At 36.0% G+C, this 12,257-nt stretch overlaps 1 protein-coding gene across 2 annotated transcripts in view; it reads right to left on the bottom strand.

Moving 5' to 3' along the window:
- RELN (reelin) overlaps positions 1–12,257 on the bottom strand; it is a 553,318-nt gene that overhangs the window by 125,716 nt on the left and 415,345 nt on the right. For both annotated transcript variants that reach the window (XM_072653135.1, XM_072653136.1), the window contains exons 24-27: positions 11,455–11,641; positions 6,886–7,091; positions 5,014–5,185; positions 4,436–4,636 (exon numbers count right to left, since the gene is read on the bottom strand). In XM_072653135.1, the coding sequence (XP_072509236.1) occupies positions 4,436–4,636; positions 5,014–5,185; positions 6,886–7,091; positions 11,455–11,641 (766 nt within the window). The remainder of the gene's footprint in view (positions 1–4,435; positions 4,637–5,013; positions 5,186–6,885; positions 7,092–11,454; positions 11,642–12,257) is intronic.

Raw genomic sequence — 12,257 nt, 5'->3', positions numbered from 1 at the left:
ATCCTTGGAGTAGACTACTGCTCAGGGAGATAAAAAGATGGCTTTATTATTATCTTTTTTTCTTAAAAATCTTTTATTTGATGGAGGTCATACGGAAATGATCTGAGGATATGTCATTGTCTTCCTATTATTCTGCTGTTTTCAGGGGGCTTCTTCTTCGAACCATCTTAGAGGATGAGCCATATCAAAGATTCTCAGTGGGAACATGGCCATGCACCAAGAACGAGAAGTTAAAAATCTGATTTATTTCCCATTTCAAAGAAAAGTTAAGAGCACAGGAAAGGGAAAAGTAGCAACATTGGAAAGGTTTAAATACAAGGATTATCTTAGAGTCAATTGTCTTCTTTGATGTTTTTGTTTAAAAAACACCGCAACAAAACCAAGCATCTCAAATCTATTTTCCTATCAGAAGAGATACAAAGTTCAGCAAGAAAAAAGTCCATTTAGATAAAAGTACTAAGTTATTTATTTTGCAGGGGGTGTATGTTTGTCCTTCGTCGCTGAAGAAGACCATGCCATCAGAGAAAAGATGACATGACTTGCACTGGGCTTTGCTTTGAGTGAGGGAGGGCTGTGCAGGTCACCAGCCTCACTTCTCCTCCAGAGCCACCTGAATCCAGTGACCAGATATTCATCAGGATGACTGGAGATGACCCAGGATGAGGCAATTGGAGTTAAGTGGCTTGCCCAAGGTCACACAGCTAGTGAGTGTCAAGTGTCTGAAGTGAGATGTGAACTCAAGTCCTCCTGACTCCTGCACTGGTGCTCTAGCCACTGCACCACCTAGCTGCATAATGACAATGCAATCAAGAAAGAAAAACATTGCTGTAATTTCTTGTGGATGCCATCGGATTATATTTGCTCTACAAATGACTTTACAATCACTGACTTGCTCAGGGTCACCTAGTAGAACCCAAAGAAGTGGGTTTGGCATCAAGAGTCCTGGGTTTTAATCCTGACCCTCACTTCCTTTCTCATGTGACCTTGAGCAGTGAGTGGAAAGAGTAGGAGATTTTTAATCTGAGGATCTCAGTTAGGATCCTGACTCTGTTATTTATTCTCCATAGGATCATGTTAATTAACTTGATCTCTTTAAGGAGATATCTTTCTTATTTCTAAAAGGATGGGGGTTGGGGTAAATGACATCTGAAGACTTTTTCAGTTCCTAGGTTATCTGCCATTTTGTCTAATTCTCTTCCACTCCTCTTCCTGCTCTTACTATCCACTAGATTGTCTCCAGAATCAAAGAAGAAAAGAGTTGTAAGGGTCCTCAACAGGTCATTTACCGTAGGCTCCTGCTTCCATGATGGCAGTCATGACAGTCCTTCATTGCTCTAAGGGAGAACGAAGGAAAGAAATCCCAGTCTCCCTTAGTTTCACTTTCAAAGACAAAAACCATCTCTCAGAAGGGATTTTTAAATTAGCCTACACAGATTCCATATGGATGTGTTCTTTTTAAGTCTACAGGATGAAGTTAAGAATATATCTTAATCTCATCTCTCAGCTACTTATTCTTATCATTCTAACATATTTTCCTTTATATGAAATAATTAAGAAGAGTCCTTGCCTGGTATACAGTGAGGGAAATTGTGTTTAAAACCAGATTCAGTGGCATCTTGTAATTCTTATACTCTTAGACTTCGCTGTAGTATCTGACATTGTGGACTACCATATCTTTTTATTTTGTTCTTACCTCTTGGCTCCTGAGGTATGACACTCTGCCAGTTCTCTTTCTTCTTTAAACATTCCATATCCTGCACTGGCTGAACCATTTCAGGCAGTTTATACTAAAGGCCCTCCTGGGCATATTTATCTTGGCAATCTCATTCCCTCCCATAGTTTTAATTTTCACATTTATCTACGCAGGTGAGTCATAAAATCTTTATTTCTAGTCTTACCTTTCTTCTGTCAAAAATGAGCTTATTTATCAAATGCTGAGGACTCAGGGAAAGGAGGAACAGCTGTGTGCATGAATTTGGCCAGATGCCATCATGTCCTCTAGGCATGGGGAAGGTAGCATAAGGTCTGGTGCTGGTTTTGGAGTGGCTGGCAAGTGGTCTGAGTATGGAGGAAGGAGCATGAATGGAAAGCTGAGATTTCTGTTAATTTCTTGGGAATCTGAGTCAATGAAGAGAACTTACTTGTGGGAGCTTAGAGTGAGTACAGAGTGCCTGAGTGATAGAGGATTCAGGGAATGAGAGAACACTCATGCATTTTTCCATGTTATAATTATTTACGTACATGCTATTCCCCACTATTCTGCTGTAAACTCTGAGAGGTCAGGGACATTGTTATAGCAAAATTTAGAATCTCCCTCAGAGCCAAGCATGGGGATCTTCTTACAGGGGAGGCTTAAAAATGTTTATTGAACCGAAATTAACTGAATTTGTAAAACAGCAGTGTGTTAACCAAGAGTTTCAACATGCCAGATCTGTCTCTTCTTTCAAATGCAATGAAAAAGCTAAGCTTTAGAAATGAAGCATCAGGGTAATCATATATAGGCAGCTAGGTGGCAGAGTGGATAGATTGCTGGACTTGGGGAGACTTGAATTCAAATCCTTCCTTAGAAACTTACTACCTGTGTGGGTCTGGGCAAGTCACTTAACCTGTCAGTGTCAGGTTTAAAATAGCACCTACTTCATAAAGTTGTCATGAGGTTCAAATAAGATAACGTACGTAAAGCACTTGGCAAATCTTAAGGCATCACATAAATGTTATTGTGATAGTGTAGACGCACACTCTGAGAGCTATTTAAGCTCAGCCCTAATATACAGTCCATTTAAAGGAAGTACTGTGTATTTTTCAAACTTCCACATGAACAATTTGCACAAATAGTCTTTACTCATTCAAGTGGTCATTAATTCACTCTTCATCTATTAATTTCCTTTTAAGGGAATAGAAAATGAATGACAATCATTTCATCATTGCACAATATGGCTAGCATCAAATCAATGCAGAAATAAAGGGGAGATGTTGCTACTGTGATAGATGAATTAAAGCTTTTAAAATGTCAGTATTTTGCCATTCGTTTGAAGAACTGACAACATTTTAGATACAGTTAACCATCTCTTCATTTAGAATGGTATATCACGTATAGAATTATGTTGAATATAACACCTACAGTGTCGTGATTTTGTCACTCATTAAATAGAAAAGGTGTCAAGATACTAAATCATATGTATGTATTTCTGGAGATGCATTTACATATTGAAGTTTTTACTTACCATTTTGGGAAGTGCTAGCATATGAATGTAAATTCATCAACTGAGAGTGAGGTTTTTCACTTGAAACTTCACACTAAAACTTAAATTGGTAATGATAATATAGTACTAGTTTTTTTTTTTTAAAGACTAGCTACCCTATTTATAGAACTATGGGAATTATATTTGAAGAGTTACCTGTAAACATTTGGTTTCTTTACTAATTCCATTTGTAAATTATTTAGTGTCTCTACCCACCAATTATGTAAGGACCATGTAGTTGTGCTAGCTCATTAAAACTGCATTGCTTTCGACCCTCAGAATTCACCGATGGGATTTCATTATAAACTCAATAAAATTTTGATTAGGATCCCGAAACAACAGCTTGTCAAAGCAAATACTTACTATACATGTTGACATGTTGTCACAAAGCTGAAAAATTTGGTGCAACATGCTTTTAAGAGAAAAATGATAATTGGAACTGAAATTTACTGACTTAAGGAAGTACAATTATTTGGGGAAAAAAACGTACAGTGAAAGCATAAAATATCTTGTAAAGTTCTTAAGGCACTTCTAAGTGAAACAAGAAAGTTCATCCATTCCCATCTGGAACTATGACATTCATTAAATCACAAGTGGGATAAAGTACTAAGTTAATTTTCTTTTAAACTCTTGAGTTCCATGTGTACTCATTGAAATATAATGACATAGTCACTACTTATGAGGCTCATTAAAAACTGACAAGCTGTTTCCATTTGGGTAGAACTAAAAGCTTTGCCCTTCTACAGTTAACTACACTTTCTTCAAGCAAAGTCCTTCTTTAATAAAATATACAGAATACATTTCTGTTCTTTGTCCCTTCTAGTCTTGAGGAAGCAGGACATATTTTCTTCCTTAACTTGTTAGAAGGGAAAGGGACTGGACTTGTAGATTAAACAGACTAATACACAGGAGCTGACTAGACAGGGACCAGACTTGCAGTTTTACCACTATAAGAAATTCCCAGACGAATAAACTTCTTTTAATAATTCGAGGTAGCATCTTCTTTGCAACTTGTAGTGTTAAAAACCTGTCTATGACACTGAGAGCTCAAGTGATTATCTCAGTATCACATAGTCAGTATCAAAAGATTTGAGTCTGGGTTTTTCTGGTTCTGAGATTCACTCTCTATTCACTATACAACATTGCCTTTGACTCACTAGAAGGAGTCTGAAACAGAAACTGTACACAAATACCTTAAATTGCAGGACATAGCCAGGTTTCAGAGATAAATCTCGAGTTACTGCAAATCGATCTCCATCTGATTTCCCAAATATCATGGCTGATGGGGTAGCTGAGCAGAAAGTTTCATTTTTAACCATTCCTTCATTTGCCAACATCAGCCACACGCTCATCTGATTCATGGGGTAATCAAAAGCTGGTTTTTCATAGAAGTTCTAGCAGAAACAAACAAAGAAAAATACTGTAATAGCAGCACTCTAAATTTAGAAAATGAACTTATATTGATTGATGGCCAATGCCATAACAAATACATGTTTCTAGACTATTGTGATTCTATCTTTCCTCTGAATGCATAAATACTTTCCAAGTATTCACTTCATTTCAGTTGAGGACTTTGTTTACCTTCAAAAACTTCACATCCAAAGGCAATTTGTGAGTTAGATAGTATTACCATAATACCAACAATTGAGTGGAACTGCAGAAAACTGTTTGGTGTTGGATAAAAAAAAATATTTAAGAGGCAAAGTCCTGAAACCCTTCTATGTGAAATTTGCTTTAGTTCTAGAGTCCCCCTATAGCAGGGCATGAGTACCTGAGGTAAAGTTGGGTTGACGACTGGAATGATCTGCTTCTGTTTTTCAGACAAAATGATGATGTCATCAATTGCCCACTGATCATAGTCTTCCCCTGAGAAAACTGGCTGCCACCAACGGAATCTAGTACAGGGTGTCTTTGCAGCTGCTGGGAGTTCTAGATAGACAAACCTAAAGAAAAGTCAGTTATCCATGTTTTAGAAAAGTGAAAGCAATCTCTCTCTTAGTTATAAATAGCAAGACGAGTCACTGAGAAAATATAATATTTAGTCTAGTGTACAACTAAAAAAGTTTCTGGTTTGGCTATGTTGGAATGAAGTTTGAAGAATGTAGAGGAAGAAAATCATCTTTTCAGAAGCTGAAGGGACTGATGAGTCCATTGAGGCCAAACACCTCACTTTATAGATGAGAAACTAAGATACAGAGAAGTTAGTAGACTCGCCAAGAGTCAAATAGTAAGTGTCTCAGGCAGGATTTGAACCCAGTTCTCCCTGAATTCAAGTCCAGAACTATCTCTGGCTCTCCACATTTACTCAATACTTCATTTGATATGGTGTCTTTTTTGGAGAAGAAAAGAAATATATTTCATCATGATTCAAAATAATAATTTTGCTTGTCATGACAAAAGTCATATCAAAAGAGAAGTTATAATTTGTGGGGAAACGTGGTTGAGATTTTTTATGGCATGGAATGGTGCCTCAAGAACTCTGCAGAATGATCCACGATAGAAAAATGTTTATCTCACTTTAAGGAAACACTCTCTCTCTCTCTCTCTCTCTCTCTCTCTCTCTCTCTCTCTCTCTCTATATATATATATATATACACGCATCCATACACATATAAAATCTAGATTAACACACACATATATTCTTAACTTTACAAAATGTTTTGACATGGGCGCATTTTAAGTTGTAAACTCATACGTACTTATAATATTTAATTTAAACCAAATTTTTAGCAATTCAGAGCATGTGGGTGACACCAACATGTCATACACTTAACCATGATTTCTGTTCTACTTATGAAGTAAATTTTATTATGATTGTGTTAAAGTTCAAGGTACAGAGATGAGAGAAATAAAAGAAATTTAAAATGGACATAAATGGCTAGATTTTTTGTGATATTTAGTATAGAAAATGTAAGATATTTTACATAATTACACATCTTCAGCAGATTTAAATTTGCTTAATTTAAATTAATTTTTAAAATGATAATATTGAGTTTTTAAATCTTTTAAAAAACACTTTAGTGTTTAAAAAACACTAAAAAAGTTACCATTTTTCTAAATAAATGTTTTTATACTGGACTTATAGACTAAATAGACTAATACATAGGGGCTGACTAGACTGGGACTTTCTCCACTGCAGAGAACTCCTAGAAGAGTGAACTTCTTTTAACAATTTGAGCCAGCATCTTCTCTTTGACTTATAGTCAAAACCTGTCTAGGACACTGAGAGGTTAAGTGATTGATAATGAACCTTATAATCATTAGCAATAACCTTTGATAGATGATTGTAACGGATAAAGATGAGACCAAGGTGGTTCGATGCAAAAACGGCAAGTTGGTTGAGGATGTTCCTAAAATCGTAACATATGCAGAAGGCAACTTACACTGCTCATGTGGAGAACCAGCCCTAGATGAAGCTAAAATTCTAGATCAATATAGCTTAAACAGCTAATCAAATCATATATAAGGGAAACAGTGAAACTTTTAAAAGTCTGTTCTTTTTTTCTGAACGGTCTGGATAGTTGTAGAATGCCTTTCACATATTTCAGGTAAGACAATTAAATTGAGATTTTTAAAAAAAATGTAACCTTTGAACTAATGTGACTTTCTGTGTCTAGCAAAAGTCTAATGAGAATATTAATACCTGGGTTTGCTGAAGTCAGAGAAGTACATTTCTGCCAAGAGGTGCCAGTGGATGCCCCCATTGTTGCTGTACTGAAGCAGGACACCCTCTTCTCTACTGTCTGGTTTGTTGCACGCAGTGCTTTCTCCACCTATCTGAATATAAAACTGGACAAAATCCACCCAAGAGGTATCCATATCCCAGCTCACTAGTTGTCTCTTTCCAGCCTATCAAAGAAAGGAAAGATAAAAAAAAACCTCTTACATATAGAGTACTGTGCCTTCTTTTTGGTTTTACCTTCCTTAAGTTTCTTTTTTTCCCCCCACTTTATTTTATTTTTTTTATGGAATAAAACATTTTCATAACATAATAAAAAGATGATTGCACATGACACTACAAATCTATTATATACAACCTGCTATTCCTTTTGAATATATGATAAAGTTACCATATAAATTTCTTTCCCCCCTATTTTTCTTTCCTCCCCCCTGCCCTAGAGATGGCTATCATTAGACACAAATAGGTGTATATGTGTATACACACACACACATATATGTAAAATTATCTTATACATCTATCTGTTCTCTCTCTAGATTCAAATAGCATCTAGATATATCTCCTTTATAGTTAACTGGATATTTATAATAGTCAAAATGACTTATTTGCTCAAAGTCATTCTTAATATTGCTGTTACTGTATACAATATTCTCTTGGTTCTGCTAATTTCGTTCTTCATTATTTTGCGCAGTGTTTTCCATGTTTTTCCAAGATCACTGAACTCATCATTTCTTATAGCACAGTAGTGTACTATCACAATCAAATACCACAACTTGTTTAGCCATTCCCCGATTGATGGGCATCCCTGCAATTTTCGCTTCTTTGCCACCACAAAGAGAGCTGCTATAGTACTCCATGTAGCATGGTTGTAGCATGGTTGTTGCATGGTTGCTGTGGGTACATAATATTCTTTTCCTTGTGGCTCAGAGGAAAAGTTTGGTTCATTTTGATTTGGTGATGGTAATTCAATCTTGTGCATTCATTCTTTTGCTTTCCTTCTTTGATTTATTTTATTAGTCCCTAGACCAGTGATATGGTGGATAAAGTACTGCACTTGGAGTTAGCAAAACCTGGGTTCAGATTCCACTCCTGACACTTAGCTAAGTGATCATGGGAAAGCCAGTCAACCTCTGTGATCTTGTTTCCTCAACCATGAAACAGGGATAATAATGCCTGCAAGACTTATCTCCTTGGGTTGTTGTGATATAACCTACTTAAAATGCTATGCATATTTAATGTGATACAGAAACATTGCTATCACCAATAATATAGAAAAGTATTTGGAAAATTTAAAAATGTAGCAGGGCAAAATTAAGCTAAATGGAGTTTAAGACAAACACTTTTTTTTTTTTTGGTGGCTGGGATATCACACATGATTGTGAGGTGCTAAATCAGATATGCTGTGATAAGGGGAACAAGTCCTATATCACAGCTGATACCTTCCTTCCTGGGCAGAAAATTATTCACAGACTTCCTCTCTTTTTCATAGACTGCCTGGGGCTAGAAGTAAAGCCAGGCACAGCTGAAACTAATTGATAAAAGCGGACAGCATCTTAGTCATTTTCACCGTGGGTGGGGGGAAAGATAAAGTTAATAAATTTTTCCTGGATACCAAAAAGCATCTTAGGGCCGAAAAGAGTTAACAATATCTTCCAATCCAGCAATTTCTTTTCCTTCTACCAGAAGGCTCAGTGTGTCTCTCTCATGTCATGGTCATGCTGTGAAGTGTTGGACAGAAACTGAAATGGTTTGTCATCATTCCTGTTGTTCGTAAATGATTTCAAGGTAATGGGATTATGAAAAAATGTCTTGCTTATGAAATCCTATAGCCAAAACCAGATTCTGCTGAGGGGCAGAGCTACAAAAGGTTCTCGAATTTGTCACAGAGCTCTCTAATCCCTGAGAATCTCAATAAAAATACTGTGTGAGAAACAAAGATGCTCTATATGGCAAAAAGGAGAAAAAAAAATCTATCACATAGTAGTCAAAACTAATTCTATTTTATTAAGTTAATGAAGAAAATCTCCGATTATGGAAAATCACAAAGAAAATGCTGCTGGCTAATTAAAAGTGTACAACCTTGCAAAGATGACTAAAAGGAATTAAAGGAAGATTGAAAACACAAATATAGCAGTAAACAAAACAGTTAATAAAGTAAAGCCTTAGTCTAGAGATTATCATTTGGAGGTCTCAGTGCTAAGGAAGCAAATGAGAGAATCACACATACATATACACATAGATATAAACATATATGTAGCAAATGTTAGGATATACACACACGTATCAAATGTGGGAAGCAATGAAACTTTAAAAAGTCTATCTACTTTTCTGCGTAGGTAGGTGTAGAATATTTGTCTGTAGTCTGGCAACTCTGTGTGTGTGTGTGTGTGTGTGTGTGTGTGTGTGTGTGTGTGTGTTTCTCTTTCTCTCCATATGTTTTGACTGTTCAGTTGTTTTTTGGTCACATCTGACTCTTTGTGACCACACTTTGGGTTTTCTTGGTAGAGATACTGGAGCAGTTTACCATTTCCTTCTCCAGCTCATTTGATGGATGAGGAAAGTGAGACAAAACAGGGTTAAGTGGCTTGCCCAGGGTCCCACAGCTAGTAGGTATCTAAGGCCAGATTTGAACTCAGGAAGATGACTTTTCCTGACTCCAAGCCTGGCATTCTATCCATCTAGTGCTCCCATCTCTCTTTCTCTTCTCCTCTGCACCCCACTCCCCAACCTCACACCTTCCTACTTGTGCCTTTGTATTTTTCTTTCACTGAATCAGAAATAACACATATGAAAAGCACCTTAAGGATTATCATAATATAGCTTGGTCAAATAATATTTTCTAACTTCTGAATCACTACAAGAAGACCATTTATGAAGAAAAAAACTAAACCAAAACTATAGAACTTAGCAGGTTAATTCCAATTTAGCAAACTATTTTGAGAAACTTGGCATGAGGAAATGAGCCAGAAGGAGGAAGATCTAACAGTGAAGACAATTATTTAAAAAAATCCAATTATCGCAATTAGCTAGTTGTAATGATTGGTTTATCAGGAAATTCACAGTCAAGTGCTATTTTTTTTCCCCCAGGAAACTTTGGTGTTAGTCCACAGAGGTTTTCTAAAAGTGTTGTGTAGGATTTTTGTAAATGAAAAATGTATCAGATCTTTGCTTAGCTTGACATTTTATCCTCCAGAATCGACATGTCTCCCCCCATCCCCACTTTTTCTTTACCTATGCAAAATGCTACATTCTTTTTAATGATGAAAAGAAAGAAGCACCCTGGGCAAGAATTTGCTTTTCAAATCTAAACATTTCCAAGTTGGTTTAATGTATAGTTATAATTTTTTCAAAAATTGTAGGAATCAATGTATGTGTGTTTAGGGGTTTAAGGCAAGAGCATTTTAATAATTCAGGGCCTCAAAAATATTCTTCCTTTATTTTTTTCAAAATGGCACTTTGGTCTAAGTACTTGAGTAGAGTAGAAATAGAACTGATGCCATAAAGCTATAAAGAGCAGATAATTACAGACAGCATTTCCAAACCCAAACATATCCTAACTCTTGTTACATTATAAATTTTAGCGAACATTATTTCTAATCTCTGTTTCCATAGTTTTATATTCAGTACAATGTAGTTAAAATTCTTTCTAGTCTACTGATTCATTAACATTAAGCTTTTATTTAAACTCTCCTACAGCTTCTTCTTCCTTTATGTGAATCTCTAGACACTTTCTTAAAAGTGACTTTGATCTATTTAAATTTGGTGAAGTCTTTTTACTTTGAATTTGTTCCTCTTCCTTCTATTTCAAAATTATTCACTTATTGAAGTGAGCAGAACAGGAGAACACAGTAACAGCAATACTGTAAGATGATCAACTGTGGATGACTTAGCTTTTCTCAGCAATCCTATGATTGAAGACAATTCCAAAGGACTCATGATGAAAAATGTTATTCACCTCCAGAGAAAAAACTGATGGAGTCTAGATACAGATAAAAACATACTATTTTTCACTTTTTTTCTTTGGGTTTCCATCCTCTTTCACAATATGACAAATATAGAGACATGTTTTGCATGATTGCACATATTTAACCTATATAAAATTGTATTTAAGTATATGAAAGTGTATTGTTGGATTTATGTTGTCTTCTTAAGATGTCAACTTCAGCAGGACAAAGTCCACTCATCTTGGCATGAGTGTGTATAGAATCCAGTGCTGTACAATGCACACAAAGACACTTACTAATTATATTTGATGGTAATGATCAGGGAAGACTTAAGTGTTGATGGATGTGAGACCTAGTTAAATTTAATCCACCCTGATTTACTGTTTTCTCAATCTTGTTTACTTGCTAAAAGATCAAATTTTCTTTGTTCTGCACCTGCATCTGAACAAAAAGCATATCTATTTTTGCATTTGCATAAATTATCTTGCCTTGGATTTCTGCCTAGACAGACTCTGCCACATATCAGCACTATGGCATGATAGCACATCTATTTAAGTCCCTGATAACTTCTCTCAGTGTTTGTCCCTACCTTACTGAAATACAGAGATGATCCGGAAGAGATGACCCCACATCCTTGTTCTGGTTTAACAATTTCTCCCCCGATGACTTCTTGCCAGTCTGTCTCCCAACCATTCTGGCTCTCAAAATCTGACATAATCGTAGATGGAAGGGAAGCTTCTGGCTGGCATTCGGTGCCTTGATACCCTTGGTCACACCTAAAGAGAAGATTAGCAAGGTAGACCAGAATGACTTTCTTAATTGTAGCTTTTTCCTCCTGTCATTTCTCATTAAATTTCAAATCTACTTCAGTTAGCCAAGAAACATCTCAATAAAGAGGAGAGAGCTGAATATAATATGTAATGTTGTTTTCCCCATTACACTGAGTACAGGCACACCTCTTTATTGTGCTTTGCTTCATTATGATTTGCAGATACTGCTTATTCTTTTTTAACAAATTGAAGGTTTGTGGTAACAAAAGTTGTTGAGCAAGTTCATTGGTGCCATTTTTCTAGGAGCATGTGATCACATCATGTCCCTGTGTCACATTTTTGTAATTTTCATGATGTTTCAAACCTTTTCATTATTATTATATCTGCTATGGTGATCTATGATCAGTGATCTTTGATGTTACTGTTGTAATTGTTTTGACTACCACGAAACCACTCCCATACAAGATAGCAAACTTAATTGATCAATGTTGTGTGTGTTTTGACTGCTTCCCTGATTGCCCATTCCCATACTTTTCTTGCTCTCCTTGGGCCTCCCTATTTCCTGAGACAAAACAATACTGAAATGAGGCCAATTAGTAATCCCTTGATGTTCAAGTGAAAG

The sequence above is a fragment of the Notamacropus eugenii genome, chromosome 3, assembly GCF_028372415.1.
Source record: "Notamacropus eugenii isolate mMacEug1 chromosome 3, mMacEug1.pri_v2, whole genome shotgun sequence".
Classification (NCBI taxonomy): domain Eukaryota; kingdom Metazoa; phylum Chordata; class Mammalia; order Diprotodontia; family Macropodidae; genus Notamacropus; species Notamacropus eugenii.
The sequence above is the reverse complement of the archived record's forward strand: the minus strand, read 5'-3'. Positions and strand labels throughout refer to the sequence as shown.